We start from the raw sequence: 17,782 nt of genomic DNA, 5'->3' as shown, positions 1-17,782 counted from the left end.
CATGTGTGTTTTTATGTCAAAGACAGATATACATGCCGACAATCTGATCCACATTATATTTTTTCCAAGCTTTTATCTTTCATACTCCACACTTTATGTGGCATTATATCCCCCTCTCTCACCCCCCTTCTCTCTCACCCCCCCTTCTCTCTCCACCCCCCTTCTCTCTTTTCGCTCCTCTGTACAAGGAGGTTCTCTCTCTCTCAGCTTCTCCCTCCTTCACGGATTCTCTCTATAGATCTGACACACATTCTGGATTGTGTCCACATGTCTAACACAAGCTGGCCCATTTTCACTTTCTCTAAATGCACATATTCAAGTGCAGACACACACATACGCACATACATTCAGGCGGTGACACATACATACATTCAGGCACAGACACACACACACTGACACACACACATGCAGTACACACAAACCTCCACACATGTACACAGTCAGTCCCCCTCCACTGGTTTGCTTGTTAGATTCCTTAATCCAGAGGCGGCAGTAGTATTCAGCATGATCTGCCCTCTCTAAAACCATTAGAGCTGAAGAGATTACCACACCAGCTAACCCCAGCACAGCAGCTGTGTATGTGTGTGCGTGTGTGTGTGTGTATTTGTCAATGTCTGTGTGTCTGTATCAGTGTCTGTGTGTCAGTGTGTGTGTGTGTGTGAGTGTGTGTGTGTGTGTGTGTGTGTGGTTTTGCATGTGCCGTGTGCTGACCCACTTGCCCACAAAGCCTCTAAGGCCGGCCAACCTTGAACAGTTCGTCCTTAGATGATCAGTCTTAATCTGAGAGGTTTGTTCAGTTTCTGTCATCTGTCGACACTGGCGTGACATTATGAATATGGTTACCCTTTTTCATCATTATAAAACACACACGGAGTACACTTACACACACTCACACACACACATACACACACACACAACAGTGGCCCTTTGCCAGTGCCACCAAAATAGTTTCTCAGTGGGTGGAGTGTTTTACCAGACGGTTACTAAGTGTCCCAAAATTACCATGCAGGGAAAGTACACACACTCACAGCTACACACACACGCACACACACATCTACACACTAACAGATGGATGGACACCACAGGGGGCACCCATGGTGGGTTTCTTCACTAGAAGAGGAGATGAAATGAGAGAACAGAAATTGAGAAAAGAGAAGTGGACCAGAGAGGATGGAAGAGAAGAGGGGAAATGGAAGGACGAGAGGAGGTGAGGAGAAGATGCATGTGCTTATTAGCCTGCAGTTCATTTGGTAAAAGTTGTGCACTTCACTCCTCCTCAGCCGTCAAGCGCATGCAGGCTGTCTGAAGTCAAGCTGTCTAAACAGATGTCCGGTCTGTACTGTACACGTTATTATAATCCTGAAGTCAACTACACTGTACTGTATATGGGCCAAATGATAATACCAGCAACTTGACATTTACCAAGATGAGATTCTGAATCACGTGTTTGTGTGCATGTGTGGGTGTGCATGTGTTATATTTATCTGGTACTAAACCTTACAATGCGTCAACATGCTGTGGCCCCTATAGACCATCCCTGCCAGTATTGAAGCCAGTCTATAGGAACCAGTCTATAGAAACCAGTCTTTAAGGACCAGTCTATAGAAACCAGTCTATAGGAACCAGTCTATAGAAACCAGTCTATATGGACCAGTCTATAAAAAACAGTCTATAGGAACCAGTCTATAGGAACCAGTCTATAGAAACCAGTCCATAGAAACCAGTCTATAGAAGCCAGTCTATAAGGACTAGTCTGCAGAAGCCAGTCTGCAGAAGCCAGTCTATAAGGACTAGTCTGCAGAAGCCAGTCTATAGAAGCCAGTCTATAAGGACTAGTCTGCAGAAGCCAGTCTATAGAAGCCTGTCTATAAGGACTAGTCTGCAGAAGCCAGTCTATAGAAGCCAGTCTATAAGGACCAGTCTATAGAAGCCCGTCTATAGAAGCCAGTCTATAAGGACTAGTCTGCAGAAGCCAGTCTATAGAAGCCAGTCTATAAGGACTAGTCTGCAGAAACCAGTCTATAGAAGCCAGTCTAAAGCAGCCAGTCTTCAGTGTTGGAGTCCTGCACTTCCTCCTCAAAACAGGCCTGACAGATTGGCTGCACACATGGAGGAGAGAGATGTATGTGCGTGTGTATTTTCTATGTACAACAGTGTGTGGTTGTGTGTGTGTGTGTTGGATTGAAACACCAGCTAATGTGAGACTGTGGGTGGGAAAGATGATCATTTGAGCATCTGTGAACATTACACAACATTGCATCACTTCTCATCTGTTATAATCAGTGTCTGAGGTCTCAGAGAGAGAGCAGAGGCCTCGGTAGGGGTGAATAAAGAGACATTAGAGTGACATACACACACACACACACACACACACACACTGCAACTCAGCAAGGGAGGTCTCCCGTATTTACTGTTCTCCACCCCCACCATGGCCCCTCCCACAGCAAATCCCTCCCCATCCTAATTGGCTGATTAATGAGATTAGGGGTGAGTGGGTGGTCTTAATTAAATAAGGAAGTGGATTAGTGTTCGAGTTAAGCTGATAGCAGCGGTCTGAGGCGTCTGAATTGGATTCCACACAGACCATGACTAAGACACATATACATGCACACACACATACACACCTACACAGAGACACACACACACACACACTCACAGAGACACACAGAGAGACGCACAAACACTCAATATCACACTCCATTTCTCTCTCACTTTCTCACTCGGCCTCCCCCGTAGATATTTTCTCTGGAAATGAGATATTTTCTTGAGGAAGCCTCTTCTCCCCTGGCTCTTAGCAGACCCTCCCCCCTTACCTGACACCCCCTCCCCCTTCCAGTGATGGATGCCTGGGTTGCTATACTGACCCTCTGATTGATAGTGTGGCTACATCCCTTACTACCTTCATCCCTCCTTCTCCAGCCCTGGCTAGCCTGCCGTAACAAGGCTAGAGATGCAGGTGCTGAGGCAGGCCACTGATAAGCCTGACAAACATCAATGTCTCCCTCCAGACTCAGACTGAGAAAGACACAACATTTCCCACCAGATGATTGCTCCTTGTAGCTACAGGGATCAACCCTTGCTGACAGATGACTGAAGGGAACCGGTGCCTTCAGTTTAATGGTCTCCAGGAATCCAACTAGAGATGGACCATCTTTTCTAGCCAAAGCTTGCTTGGTCGGAGGCTACTCTGTGAAGATTCGATGTGATAGTGTCATTGTTGTGTGTTTGTGTTACGGGTCTGGCTGTGAACTTGTCACTTTATGGTCTTGTTCATGGGAAACAGAGGAGCTGTGAGTTAGATGATTTTATGTGAACATTCACCCTCTCATCTGAACATTCACCCTCTTATCTGAACACACCCTCTCATCTGAACACTCCAAGCTGCACATGGGCTCATTCTTTCACAGTGACTAATGTTAGTCTGAGCTCAATGTGTGTTTGTGTGTGCCAGTGTGCATGTGCTGTTTTGTTCTTTGAGGAAAGCAATCAAAGTCACATCAGACGTCTGGCGTGAAAGAAAAAATACATACACTTATTTGTCTCATCCCGTTTACCATTGATAATTATCAAATGGATGACTGAACGGCAATCATCATGACTGAACTGAAGTTTGAAACTGTGTATGCAGATGGCTGCGTGTATGCGTGCGTGTGTGTGTGTGATGATGGAGTCGTTGTAGTCCATCTGTCAGTCAGGGATTTAGCAGCAGACAACACCAGTTAAAGTGTCAACCAGATGGATGTGGGTAAACTTATTGGTTTTTGTCTTCCTCTGTAGTGATAAAAACAAGAGGCATCCCTCCATCTCACCATCACTCCATCTCATCATCCCTCTCTCTCACCATCACTCCATCTCATCATCCCTCTCTCTCACCATCACTCCATCCCTTCTGCTCATGTCCTGGCATGTTTCAGACAGAGCAGAGTGGATCATGGGATTGTTTTACTGTAATTCTCGTGGAGGTGTGAGGAGTCTACCAGCAGGAGAGAGCACTAGGGAAGGAAGGAGAACAGAGGAGCCGAGAAATATGAGCAAATAGAGAGAGAGGGGGAGGGAGGAGCCCAGAGGAGCCCGGAGAAAGGAGCTTAAAACGAGGAGAAAGAGAGATACAGGGAGAGGAACAAAAAGGGAACGTGATAGGAAATAAAAGAGGAGCCGGCAGATGAGGAGGAGGTGATGGAGAGGAGCAGAGAGAGAGAGATAAGGGGGAGGTGATGGAGAGGAGCCGAGAGAGAGATAAGGGGGAGTTGATGGAGAGGAGCCGAGAGAGAGTGGGACGGAGTGTGGGGCTGGGAGACCGTAGTCTGTTTGGCAGGAAGTCTGTGACATTGAAGCAACATTGAGGCAGTGACAGCTGAATGCATCCATCTCTTTAGTGCATCATGCATTCAGTGTAATTATTATTATTGCTACAAACTCATCTCACAGATGTTCAGCTATGAGCCCTCTCTCTTCTCCAGAGCCATTCTATCCCTCCACCCCACCCCATCTCTTCCACTCCCTCACATTCTTTCTCTTTTTCAGTAGCCCACCCTCTCTCATTCGTCTCAGTCCTTCCCTCCCTCTCTCTCTATCCCATTTCCACAATGACTGTACCTTCTTCCTTCCACTCCTCCTCCCCTCCCCCTATCCTCACGTATCTCTCCATCTCCACATCTCCACCTGTGTGTGGTTAAGCCCCACAGCCCTCCCTCCCGCCTGGTAATCAGTGTAAATGTTTCATTAGAGGATATTGTTACCATAGCACCACGTTGGTCTGTTCCGGTATTCTCTCTGAATAGGCTGATTCTTATTCAGCAGAGGAGCATCTGGGTGGAATCAACCCAGTTCCTGGTGAGATGTTGCCACCTAGAGGCTGAACCCATCACTCACAGTCAATTGTAAAGCAGGAATGTAAAAAAACCCATGGACAGTTATAAGGCCTTATGGTGGTAGTGGAGGAAAGACAGGATTAGTGCTGAGTAGAGTGTTGCAATCACATGAAAAGCAGGCGGTCTGGATGTTTTATTCATGGGGAAAAAAAGTAAAAAGCGGCAATATGAATTATTACGCAGCTGTAAAGCTTCTTTTTGGTACACATATTTTGCAGTAAATTCTGGAGTGGTGTGTGCGTGTGTTAGTGTCGGTGTGTGTGTGTTTTGGGATTTTTTTTCATTGAGTCAGACCACATTTTATGGTTTATTTATCCAGCTCTGTTTGTCTACAGACAGGCTGGGTGGCCTGGGCTTCATAAGCAGCACAGCCGGACCCAGACAGAACCAGACAGAACCAGCCGGACCCACACAGAACCAGACAGAACCAGCCGGACCCAGACAGAACAAGACAGAACCAGACAGAATCAGACAGACCCAGACCCAGACAGAATCAGACCCAGACAGACCCAGAAAGAACCAGACAGAATCAGACAGACCCAGACCCAGACAGAATCAGACCCAGACAGAACCAGACAGAACCAGACAGAACCAGACAGACCCAGACAGAACCATACATACTTGGACAGACTAAGACAGAACCAGACCCAGACAGACCCAGACAGAACCAGACAGACCCAGACAGACTAAGACAGAAACAGACAGACCCAGACAGACCCACGCAGAACCAGACAGACTGAGAAACAACCAGACAGACCCAGACAAAGACCCAGCTAGACCCAGACAGAAACAGTTGCCTGTCAGATGTAGCTTTAGGAGGCTCTCAGGCCTAGAGAGCCTAAACCCTTCACATTTCTCCTGCTTTTTCTGTTGTGTTCTTGTCCTCTGATCCTCTGACAGGACAGGGAATGCCAGTCTGAGGGTTCCACGACCAGATGCAGGGTGTGGCTCTACTGTGCAAACAATTAAACAGAAATGGGTTATATAAACAGATTAATAAGTACTTAGTACTGTACGCTCTGAGACAAAGTTATTCACAACTAATTGTTGTACGGAGTCCACACTGTGTACACACACCTTGTCAAAGAGACTCCATTCAAACATTTCTGTTCACGCACCCTAGAATGAAAGGCATGGCAGTCCAGGTTTAGCTCGAGAGTCGGGTGTGCTCTGGGAAACTGCCACAGTCAAGGGGGGAGGCAGGGTAGCAACTCATATCTGCAGGCTTACAGCCAGGGAGGCAGAGAGACAGGCAGGCAGTTATACCACAGTTAGGCTTGCTGAGAGACTGATAAGCAAACAGGCAGACATGCAGAAAGACAGACAGGTAGGCAGGCAGACCGAGAGAGGGGTTCGGAAGGGGGACGAGTCAGCAAAGAGACGGACAGTCAGACAGACATCTGAAGGAGTCAGACAGACAGACATGCCAGAAGTTAGGCAGACAGACAGACATGCTAGTCAGGCAGGGAGGCAGGCTGCCTTGAGAGAGCTATTATACTGCAGACTACACCACAGCTTTGGGCGTTGTTTTACTAACCTACTAATCAAGCTGCTCCTGGTCTGCTCCAGTCCCAGCCATATCATTTCCTTCTCACACAGCACATGTGTTTTTAGTTTATCTCCACCCACTCTCCTCTTCTCTCCCCTCAACACCCCCCCCCCCCCATCTCCTCTCCCTGTCCTTTCCCACTGAACAATAAATAATATTACACAATAATTAAATGAGTTTATAAAGAGGGTAGAGGTGCTGCATCACTGTCGCATTCCCAAGAACTGACCCATTGCGCGCGCGTGCCCGCTACACCACAAGTTACAATGTTACCACGACGTCATGACATCACGGCCGCAGTTCTGATTCCTGTAGTCCGGTTGCTTCTTCCTAGTTCGTCACACTGCTTGTTTCTTCCACCGGCCAGCAGAACGGAGACGCGAAGACTACTATGTCTCATCAAACGGGCATACAAGGTAAATGTTCGGCATTTATTTACCCGGTTGCTACACACCACTGGAAGATAACACACGATCGGCTTCCAAGAAATACGGCCAGGGGATTATGGCAACTGCAAACCTGTTGTTTCGTTATGCATCAGCGACAACATTGCCCCGGTGTTCTCTATCGGGATAGCTGCGGTGCTCTGGCGAAGGAGAGGAATTCGTGACAAGTGTATCCAGCGATGCGCTGTCTACTAACATAGTCCTAATATGGTTAGACGACTCAGCCTAGATTTATATTTCTATTCACAAGCGGTAGCCTATGCTGTTGCCAGGAAGAGATGATCTCTCTAAATCGGTCAGATACTAAGTTTCAAAGGTCCTTTGCACGGTAACAGCCGGCTGTCTTCTCACCGATGCGTAAAATAAATCTCGGTTGTGATTGTTGAGATTTTGGTGGAGAGATACGTTGACATAGTCGAACCATTTGTTTAAGTATATGGTGATTAGAAACAGGTCAACAATAAAAAATTAAAAAAACAGTAGCCTAAAGCAAAAGTATTTGAGGCCAAGAGAAGGGTTGGCCTGTGCACTTGACATTGTCCTTTAATTACCATATGGCTAGTATAGTGTTGTTAGCTTGATTTTAGTAAACACTAACCAATATACCTACATGTTTTAGTTACGTGAGTGTAGGAATTATGTCCTTTATAAATGTATTATATAGCTTTTTGTTGCCAATGTCAAGAGTTACTTGTCTGACCCAGTCCCCATCATTGTCCCCAGCGGCAGGGGAAGTGAGGGAGATATTTGCCAAAGCCAGGAACGGTGGCTTGCGTCTCATCAAGGTGGTCATAGAGAACGGTAAGAACTGACCAGACAGGAATAATCCCCTACTCCTTGCATCAGGAATGTCTCCATCAGATAAGATGAGGGGTGGAGAGAGTGTTCAGAGGTTCCAAGCTGGGAGGAACCACCTCCCAGCCTGGGAGTCTGATGGCTGAGCGGTGAGGGAGTTGGGCTTGTAATCAGAAGGTTGCCAGATCAATTCCCCGCCGTGCCAAATGACGTTGTGTCCTTGGGCAAGGCACTTCACCCTGCTTGCCTCGGGGGGAATGTCCCTGTACTTACTGTAAGTCGCTCTGGATAAGAGTGTCTGCTAAATGAATAAATGTAAATGTAAAATACCTCTGCCACCCTCTGACCTTAACCTGTCTGCTCCACCTGACCTAACCTGCCAAGCCAGCTTGTGTGTCCCAGCCCTGAGCACCTGTGTGTGTCCTGACCCTGAACATGTGTGTGTGTGTTCCAGAGAAGCTAGTGCTGGGCGGCACCAGGCCAGTGAGCCAGAAGTGGGACCAGGAGTACGACAGCCACGTCCTGCCACTTCTGGATGACCTGCTGCCCTGCTACCTCCTCTACCGCCTGGACTCCACCAACAACCAGGGCTATGAGTGGATCTTCTTGGCCTGGTCTCCCGACCATTCACCGGTCTGTATACTCACCGTTAGCTCAGGGGAGGAGCAGGGCAGTGGGTGGGTTTGGAGGAAATGTTATTGAGCTGTTTTTTAATATTCAGACAGAGTGACTGTGATGTTATACATACATGTTATAGGTATCTTTGTCTGTCTGTCAGTTTCCTTCCAGTCACACTTTCACCTCACATTTGGTGTATTGTTGGCTAAATTGTAAATTGTTATTATCATGTGTGTGTTTGTGTGTGTGTGCGCATGTGTATCTGTGAGAGGGAGATAGAGAGACAGATAAAAGCTTGAGGTCTGTGACACTGTGGATTGCCTGTCTAGCAGAAGAGCTGCCCCTTTGTGGTGCTAAATAGAATTATTTGCAAGTCTAATGACCCATTTAGGTTTTCAACGGTAAACAGAAGACGCTGTCTCTCTCCTGGCAGGAGTCAATAAACATGGCTTCCTACCAAGCACACCAGCCAAACGTGCTCCGTGCCTCTGGCACAAGTTTGCCACTGCTAGCTTATAATTTTTCCTTGTTAGGATAGGCAGATTGTCAATGACTAAAATATGTTTTTTCTTCTCCTAGGTGCGTCAGAAGATGTTATATGCTGCCACAAGAGCCACACTGAAGAAAGAGTTTGGTGGTGGACACATCAAAGATGACATCTTTGGAACAACTAAGGTTAGTTGAAGCCGTTTTGCTGGATGGGATTCCTCTGTGGTCGTCCGCAGGTAGACCCCCTCACGCTGCTGTCTCTCCCCAGGATGAAGTGTCCCTCAGCGGGTACAGAAAGTACCAAGTCTCCCAGGCTGCTCCACTCCCTCTGACCGTTGCTGAGGAAGAACTCAGACAGATCAAACTAAGTGAGGTACATGCAAACACACATTTAAGCAGACCTTGCAGACGATGAAAACAAAGACCCAGCCTGATGCATTAGTCCACAGTCCAGTCAATACTGACAGATCAATACTGTTGATTTGGCTCGTCCAGACCTAACAGCCAGACCACTGTCCTGGATCCTGCTCCGTCTGCCTTCGGCGGGACGATGTCACAGGGTTCACTGTTGGTGAGAGATGAGAGGATGGGTTGTCAGGGTGACCAACTATCTACAGGCCGACACTAGACTCTGCCCCAGCCCCTCTGCTGCTCTTTCAGTCCAACACTACAAACTTACACCCAGCATGTCACACCATCCAGGCAGCACTTAGAGTAACACACACTGTGGGTCTGATCAAATTGGACGGAAATATCCCTTTTCCCAAAATACTTAACAGGCACACATCTGAACAGCAAACACGTGCTGTTCTTACATGCAACAACATCTTTCCATAAAAGGAGATGGCTTGTCTCCAGCTGCAGAGAGCAAGCCCACCAATAGCATCCCACCAGGAAGCTGAGTTTCACATCACATGCATCTCTACGTTGAGGACTGTGGTTGCGGTTAGGGCTGTGTGGCCAGATAATACAACACTAATCTACGTGTTGGAAGGCCGCAGGAAAGAGGCTTTCACATTTGCCATTATTCATTTGCTGAGAGACGGTGCTTATTAAGTAGATGGATGAGAGGATGCGAAGCCCCAATCCTCTAGGTTACAACCAGAGAGCATGTCCACGGCCCACTGCAATCTCCCTTCGTAAAGCTTCCAGCGACTTGACATGTGCGGCAGAGCCAGGCATGAGAAATGGATGTAACAGGCATCATTAATCCATCATATTCTACAGATGTTATTCAGGCCTGATTAAGAGGTTTATAATCTCCCACAGGTTGGTGATTGCTTGCTGCACTGCTACTACTGTCTGTGGCGCTACAAGTGCTGTTTGCATCAGTAGTGGTTTTTGATCTGCTTATGTAGGCATATTGTGTGTGTTTCATGCAAAGTTTCACACAGGGGTTTACCCAAGGTGAGAGACTTCCTTCTAAATTAATCAACCGCCTCTTTGTTTGAGTTGAACTGTCGCATGACTGAGTTTGTTTTCACTGGATTATAATTCTGCTCTCTCCCTCTCACACACACACATTGTCTCTCTTTCTCTGTGTCCCTCTCTTCCTTCTCTCTCTCGTTTCCCCCTCCTTCTTTCTTTCTTTCTTTCTTTCTTTCTTTCTTTCTTTCTTTCTTTCTTTCTTTCTTTCTCTTTCTATCTTTCTTTCATGCTCTCTCTCTCTCTCTCTCTCTCTCTCTCTCTCTCTCTCTCTCTCTCTCTCTCTCTCTCTCTCTCTCTCTCTCTCTCTCTCTCTCTCTCTCTCTCTGTCACTCTCTATCTTTGTAGGTGCAGACAGACATTGGTGTGGACACCAAACAGCAGACTCTGACAGGAGTGGCCTTCCCCATGCAGAGAGATGCTATCCAGGCTATGGAGCAGTTCAGAGACAAAAGAATCAACTATGTTCAGCTGGTCAGTGCCTGGCTCTGGCTGAAATAAGTGTGTATGTGGGTGTGGTGCATTTCTGTAGCATATCATCATCAGCATCTTCATGTTTATCTTTCCCCTACCCCCAGGAGATAGACTTCAAGAATGAGTCTATCAAGTTGTCCAGCACTGCTCCCACAGAGCTGAAGGAGCTCCCCAAGAGGATTCCCAAGGATGCGGCGCGCTATCACTTCTTCCTGTACAAACACAACCATGAGGGGGACTACCTGGAGTCCACAGGTGGGCCTCCGCTGCCCTGCATGGGGAGCTCTGATAGAAGGGGAAGAGAGTACTGAGACTGCTTCGAAAGGGGAAATATATTTATGATCATTGTCTCTGTGTGCAATTGCAGAAGAGCCTAATTGCTCTATTACTCATATGGCCTGTGTGCGTGTGCATGCTTTTGTGTGTGTGTGTGTGTGTATTTGTTTGTATTCTCTAGTGTTCATCTACTCCATGCCGGGCTATAAGTGCAGCATCAGGGAGAGGATGCTGTACTCCAGCTGTAAAAACCCTCTGGTTGACACAGTGGAGAACAACTTACGCCTCCACATAGCCAAGAAGGTAGGACTGCTTTTATTAATGGATGTGCTGTAAATCAAACATATCTTTCGAAAGATTGGCCATGTCAATTGAAGATACAAGGAAGTACTTTACTGGTCTCTCACCTATTCATTCACAATACTGATATAACAGGTAGTGTTAATGCCATGTTGTAGGATTGATATGTCTTTGTGGTTGGGATGCAATTAAACAGTACTGTTCACTGCATATAACAGGACGAATCAGTGGATATTACAAACAGAGCCAGCTTTGACAAGGGACAGCACAGTATTTTGTGTCTGAGCTGTACCACTGACCTGTGTTCCTGGGGCAGATGGAGATAGACAACGGCGACGACCTGACAGGAGACTTCCTGTATGAGGAGGTCCACCCGAAGCAGCACGCCCACAAGCAGGTCTTCGCCAAGCCCAGGGGCCCGCCGGGGAAGAAGGGAGGACGCAGGATCACACGAGCGCCTGGGAAAGGGGATGCGGACGAGTGACCTTGAGCCTGAAACACCCCTCCTTGTAATTCCAAAATGGAACGGTCCACAAAGTAGTTATTTTACCAACCCCTTATTGTGAATCATTTCCCTAACACTCCTTTAACTCTTTAGACATCCAGGTAGACTGAACTATGCACTCAGAACCAGATACTAAAAGCCATATTAACACTCCGCCCCAACATTTGTAGCATGTCCAACAGAATGCTTCTCAGTAGGTTGTGTCCATGACCGCCTGCATGGGAATGTAGAGCTCGGAGGCTGGGAAATGGGGACTTCCTGCTATAGAAGACCCCTTGTTTATAGCCTGTTGGTAGACTATTAGATGAAGCCATATGTATGCAAAGCCTAATGCTTTTTATACTGTTTGTGTGTATGGAGCGTGTTTATACAAGCCTAGTTTAATTTTAATATAGAGTATATGAATCTTTCACTCAGTATATTTGTAAAAGGAACAGGGATCAGCTAGAAATCTGTTTAAGTGGTGCCGTAGAGAGCAACGTGTGATTATATTTAGCATTATTTTACTTAGGAATGAAATCATAGAGAAGCTATTTTTCTATGCTTGTAATATTCTGTGTGTGTTAGTGAGGGTGTTTCCTTCTTAGCTGTCACAGCCTGAAGCTAAATAAATGGCTGGGATTCAGCCTATTGTTTAGCCAAACACATTTTGTTTGAGAGAGTCCCAGATCAGGTGTAACTACATTTCACATTGAAGGACCATCCCATAATATGCAATGCGTTTGAACCACAGCAGTGCAGCAGCTTTCTATTTGATAACGTCACGTGCATGAGTTGTAAGGAAGGAGATACAAGCATTGGGTCAGGTAACATCCCTCGCAATATCGTTTGGGTTTAGGATGTGATGTAATCATATATCTGTGCTTTGGGTCAACTTGACCCTGGACTGTGCATGCGTAGCAGTGACGCACATATGAAGGGAATTTGATGACATTCCCCTGGTCTTCTGTTTGATGTGAACCACTGTTACCCAAACTACCTGTAGAGGGCGTTTCATTGTGAAACTATCATTCTTTAAACTATCATCATGTCTCAAATTATGTTTTTTTCTATGGATCAAATGTCGAAAGAAGTGAAATATAATAAACTATTTAAATCACAACCACATATTTTGATTCATTTATAAATGACTAGTTTACAGAGTTGCTTTACATAGTGGCTATCAATGTAGGAACCGCATTGGCCCTTTAAGATCTTCCAGAGTCACATGACGCGGAAGCATGAACAAAATAGGAGCCGCATGTGTTTGTTTACTTGACGAAGGTAAGAATGAACCGCTAGTTTCGTTCGTTTTCAGTGCAGGAAAACAGTATGTGTAGGTTATAGTGAGTGAGAAAGTATGACTTAAAGTTGACGCAAAATAAATACTTACTTCTGTCAAACAGAACGTAATGCCAATATAACATCAAGTAGGTTAGCTACGGCACAATTAATAACAACAGTAAAACTAAGAGAAGTCGCATAATTAATCTGGTAACATCAATTACATAATTATGACTTTTTACTACATTTCAGGGCACTTGCCTTCATTTATTTAGCGTTATGTGCACATGCGTAGTGTAATGTATTGTTGTGTATCTTTCTAACAGAGGTCAGCTTAGTAATGAGATAACGATGGAAGATGACCCCGTAGCTGCGAGCGTGCCTGTCCCCGACAGCTTCATATCAGACCACGAGGGTTTCTTTGGGACCATTAAAAACTGCTCCAGAGACTTTGTGGTCACTGAGATAGACATCGACGGACACGTGGTGACTGAAGACAGCAGCTCCGTCGTCTCTCAGCCAGGTGTATGTTGCGACACTAAGGAGAGGACAGCTCAAGCTCCGTCTAAGAGGAGAGAGAGTGGTTCCTCTGCATGTAGACCCAGCCTCACTCAGGACTGCTCCATCCCAGGAGTTGAGCCTACAGACGCAGCAGCTGGTAAGCAGCATGATGTCCTCCCTCTCAGAGAAGGGAGTTTGGACCTGAGCTTAGTCTTGGGCCAGTCCACTCATGCAGAGTTGGAGAAGTTTGTCACCACATTCAGAAACGGACAAAAGGTGCTCGCCAAGCATGAGCTAACCCTGGGATCTTTCCCAGATAAACTCCAGCGGGCCAATGTGCACCGCGCAGTACGACATCATTTCCCATTTTTGATGACAGTGACCAGCCAATCAGAAATCAGAGTGAAGGAGGACCCTGACTACAAAGAGCTGTCAGGATTAGTTAGTGAGGAGGACGCAGAGAACTTCTTCAGGTTCCTGGATGCCAAGGTCCCGGGGTCGACGTATACCTTCAGACCTGAGGACAGGAAGCAGAACAGGACGGCAGTGCATCACTTCCTGAGCCGGAGGTTCGGCAAGCTGGTGGAGACTAAGAGCTTCAGCCAACAGGGGGTGACAAAGAGCTCCAGTGAGCAAAAAGAGACCAGCCAGCGGGGAGAGACCAGGATCTCTGTGAGGCTGAGAGAACGAGGAAAGACCACCAAGAGGAGTGCTGGAGAACGTAGAGAACAGCAGGAGGTCTACACTGGTGAGAGAAACTACATACTGGCGATAGAAACAATCTGAAAAAAAACAAAACTCTTCACAACCGTAATTTCTCTGCTCTGTTTCCTGTATGTGTGATTCCTCAGTGTGTGTGTGTGTTCGTATTTCCTCCTGCAGCCTTTACGCTGCGTAAGGAGAACGTGGAGACCCTGGAAGCTATCAGCCTCATGGCGGCAGCGCTGGACGTCGTGCCCTCAGACTTCACCTACGCTGGCATCAAGGACAAGAGGGCCGTCACCCACCAGGGCATGGTGGTCAAGAAGGTCTCAGCTCAGAGGTAACATACCCACCAGGACATGGTGGTCAAGAAGGTCTCAGCTCAGAGGTAACATACCCACCAGGACATGGTGGTCAAGAAGGTCTCAGCTCAGAGGTAACATACCCACCAGGACATGGTGGTCAAGAAGGTCTCAGCTCAGAGGTAACATACCCACCAGGATATGGTGGTCAAGAAGGTCTCTGCTCAGAGACAACACACCCACCAGACACAGTCAGCTGCCTGTTTGCGGATGCTCTGTGGTAATGTTGGACTACACGGTCTAAATGATGCCAATGTAACGCTGTCCAAAACGACAGGCAGTTTGATTTTGAACCTCTTCTATCACTGAGATATCCCTTCATAACTACGGTGTGTGTCTGTGCGTGTGTGTGTGTGTGTGTTGCCAGGCTGATGGAGAAGGCGCCAGACTTGGAGAGGAGAGGTCTGGTTCTGTCCCGGGTCCGCTGGGCCTCCGGGCCGCTGAGCCTGGGTCGTCTACAGGGGAACCACTTTGACCTGGTGGTGCGAGATTTGACACCACACCCAATTCACGGCTCCCAGAAAGACCTGGCTGCTCTGGTGCAGGAAGCTGTGGACAATGTCAAGGTGACCCACTCGCATCCTCCAGGATGGTTCTCAACAGGGCCTCCTTGAATCCATCATGTCCTCCTTCCTTGTGGTCCCGTGGGAGTTTGAGGAGGCTTCAGTCAGTCAGTCTGTATGTGAGCGTGAGAATCAGATGTTTTTTTAACTGCTGTGATGCTTCCTGCAGACCAGAGGTTTTGTAAATTACTACGGCCCTCAGAGGTTTGGGAGTGCCCAGACTGTCCAATCAGACGAGGTCGGACTGGCTCTGCTGAAAGAGGACCTGGTACTGTCTGATTACGACCTTCACCTAGCCCTGCATACATGCATATATGCTCAATGAAACATACCAGATCTTCATTTTGACTTGGAGTGTGTGTGTGTGTGCGAGAGGTGTTGGCAGTGCGATTGTTCTTCACCCCAGAGGAAGGTGATGACCCTCAGAACCAGGCAAAAAGAATCTTCCTCCAGACTGGTGAGTAAATAAACACCTGCCACAGCGGACTGTAATCAACAGACTGTCTTATCCTCTCCTCTCTCTGTGGTGCCCAGGTGATGCCAAGGCCAGCCTGGCGCTGATGCCCATGTCCAAGCCTCGGGAGCGCATCATGCTGCGGGCGCTGCACCGCTACGGGACGGGCCCCGAGGGTTGTGCCCGCGCCTGGCTCGCTCTGCCCCATGGCATGAGGGTGTTTTACCCCCACGCTTACTGCAGCCGGGTGTGGAACCAGGCGGTGGCTCAAAGGCTGGCCATGCTGGGGCACAAGCCCAGGCAGGGTGACCTGGTCTGGGTACATGGTGATGCAGGGGGGCTGGAGACCCTGGAGGAACCAAACCAGTCTCAGGTAACCAACTACGCACACAAAGTATGAAAGGCTGATGATATTGCTGTAGGACTTGTATTGAGTGGAGCTCACCCCTGCATTTCCAAGCTGAACCCTGTCTACTGCTCCTGCAGATCCATGTGGTCACCACAGAAGAGGAGGAGCAGGGAGTCTACTCACTAGCTCAGGTGGGTGTGTGTTCAGTTTGGGATGGTTCATTTTGCACTTAGAGACAGTACTAGGACAGTGAGGAAAGAAGTTAGTTGCGAGCACTGCCTGGATTGCTGTATAGGTTAATACATTTGTCAATGGCGGTCAATTTTTTATAGTGGCGGGCCGCCACAAATAAATCAATGTGTGGGAAACGCTGATGTCTCGAAATGCCCTAAGTAGCTGTCCTGATGCGTGTTTCAGGTGGTTCTGCCCATGCCAGGCAACAGCGTCCAGTACCCAGAGAGCGCCCTGGGGGCGTGGTACCAGGCCAGGCTGGCGCAGGACGGCCTGCACAACTGCCGCTTCAGAATCACCAGCCTCAAACTGAACCTCCCTGGCTGCCATCGCCCCCTGCTGGCCCTCCCACGCAATCTGACCTTCAGCCTGCAGGTCCTGGGCCAGGGGGCTGGGAGGAGAGAGGGAGGAGGAGAGGAGTGCAGGCTAGAGAATGATGCAGCATCACCCAAACCACAGAACGACACAGACAAGGCCTGTCTGAATCTGACCTTTGACCTTGACACTTCATGTTACGCCACCGTCTGCCTGAGGGAGCTCATGAAGCATGATCTCTGAGCTGATTTGGTTCAACTGTTGCCTAGGTGATTGAAACTGCATGTGTGTCAAAAGTAAATTTCCTTTTTGGTATTATGGCATCCTCTGTCTGTGATTTTAATAAAACAAACTGTCAAATGCCTGCTGAATTATTCCAGTAAGAAAAGTTTGATTTAGATAGGAGTTAAAGTTCCAGTTAAACAACGCAGTGGACACTAGATGGAGACAAGGTACCATCAGCAAATACATGGCCTGTCTTAGCTGAAGGATGATACAACTGTCAAAATATCTCACTTTTGTCTATGTGCGATTCACCAGCAGGAGGAATATTTAAGACCAACTATTAAATGAAGCCTAGCATTCCTAGAGTTTACCTCGAACTGTGCCTTTGGGTGAAGTAGGGAAATCTGAATAATTTTCAGACAGGCCTGTGTTTCAATGATCCTTTAAAATGTAGATTCTGATCCCGCATTTAAATAGCTGTAAACAATGCCCTCATCCCACCATCCAGCCTCACCTAACATCCTCCGTTCCTCTCCACTGATGAGCCGCGATGTGATTTCACCCAAGGATAACGGAGCCATCAGACACAAACCGCAACATTGAAGCTCAGCTAAGCCCCTGGTAGGATCTACTGAAATCTGAGGAAATTGTCTTCAGATGACTCGTTAATGTGGAACCTAGCCATGTGAGAGCTAGCTATACTGTTAGGCTTGACTGTGTGGAGACTAGTTAGACTTTGGCTCTCAATGTAACACGACTAATTTGAGCCCAGGTCAGGTCTGTTGGGTGCATGTGCAGACACAGACATGGCTGAGTGACTTTGGCCCAGTGCACTTCCTTTCCAGCCGACCCAGAGTCAATGTTGACCCACTTGTGCGTTAAACATGACAAGTTTCTTCCATCTCTCCCTCGGTTGGAGAGATAGCCCGACGCATACATGGAGGGGGAGAGGCAGAAAGACTAATGAAAAACATTGTGTTGAAGGGAGGTCTTTCTGCTCGAGCAGCCTTGCTAAGTGTGACTTGGAGCCATGTCATCTTCATGAAGTCCTGAAGCTCTGCAGCTCAGC

The 17,782-nt window shown here is 47.5% G+C and overlaps 2 protein-coding genes and 1 long non-coding RNA gene across 4 annotated transcripts; 2 read left to right on the top strand and 1 right to left on the bottom strand.

The window, feature by feature from the left end:
* Window positions 1–5,083: 5,083 nt before the first annotated feature.
* LOC146276405 (uncharacterized) lies at window positions 5,084–6,496 on the bottom strand. The gene is made up of 3 exons (XR_014762534.1): window positions 6,409–6,496; window positions 5,949–5,990; window positions 5,084–5,821 (listed from the first exon to the last, which is right to left on the bottom strand). It is a non-coding gene; the product is annotated as an uncharacterized LOC146276405 (long non-coding RNA).
* Window positions 6,497–6,691: 195 nt separating this feature from the next.
* Window positions 6,692–12,850, top strand: twf1b (twinfilin actin-binding protein 1b). The gene is made up of 9 exons (XM_084701965.1): window positions 6,692–6,836; window positions 7,590–7,667; window positions 8,116–8,294; window positions 8,859–8,954; window positions 9,037–9,141; window positions 10,542–10,667; window positions 10,772–10,922; window positions 11,125–11,246; window positions 11,560–12,850. Exons 1-9 carry the CDS (start codon window positions 6,812–6,814, stop codon window positions 11,725–11,727), a joined length of 1,050 nt encoding a protein of 349 aa, XP_084558091.1. The 5' UTR covers window positions 6,692–6,811; the 3' UTR covers window positions 11,728–12,850.
* A 92-nt stretch (window positions 12,851–12,942) lies between these two features.
* pus7l (pseudouridine synthase 7 like) lies at window positions 12,943–16,849 on the top strand. 2 transcript variants are annotated; one of them, XM_084702090.1, is made up of 9 exons: window positions 12,943–13,011; window positions 13,338–14,260; window positions 14,395–14,554; window positions 14,944–15,142; window positions 15,309–15,407; window positions 15,515–15,596; window positions 15,674–15,966; window positions 16,080–16,133; window positions 16,360–16,849. In XM_084702090.1, the coding sequence occupies exons 2-9, from the start codon at window positions 13,363–13,365 to the stop codon at window positions 16,729–16,731; spliced, it is 2,157 nt and encodes a 718-aa protein (XP_084558216.1). In that variant the 5' UTR covers window positions 12,943–13,011; window positions 13,338–13,362; the 3' UTR covers window positions 16,732–16,849. The 2 variants fall into 2 exon arrangements, with proteins under 2 accessions (XP_084558216.1, XP_084558217.1); XM_084702091.1 differs by having other exon boundaries at window positions 13,005–13,221.
* Window positions 16,850–17,782: the final 933 nt, after the last annotated feature.

Source organism: Hypomesus nipponensis, chromosome 7, assembly GCF_054491055.1.
Source record: "Hypomesus nipponensis isolate SF chromosome 7, ASM5449105v1, whole genome shotgun sequence".
In the NCBI taxonomy this organism is placed as follows: Eukaryota; Metazoa; Chordata; class Actinopteri; order Osmeriformes; family Osmeridae; genus Hypomesus; species Hypomesus nipponensis.
This window is presented reverse-complemented; position numbering and strand designations above follow the sequence as displayed.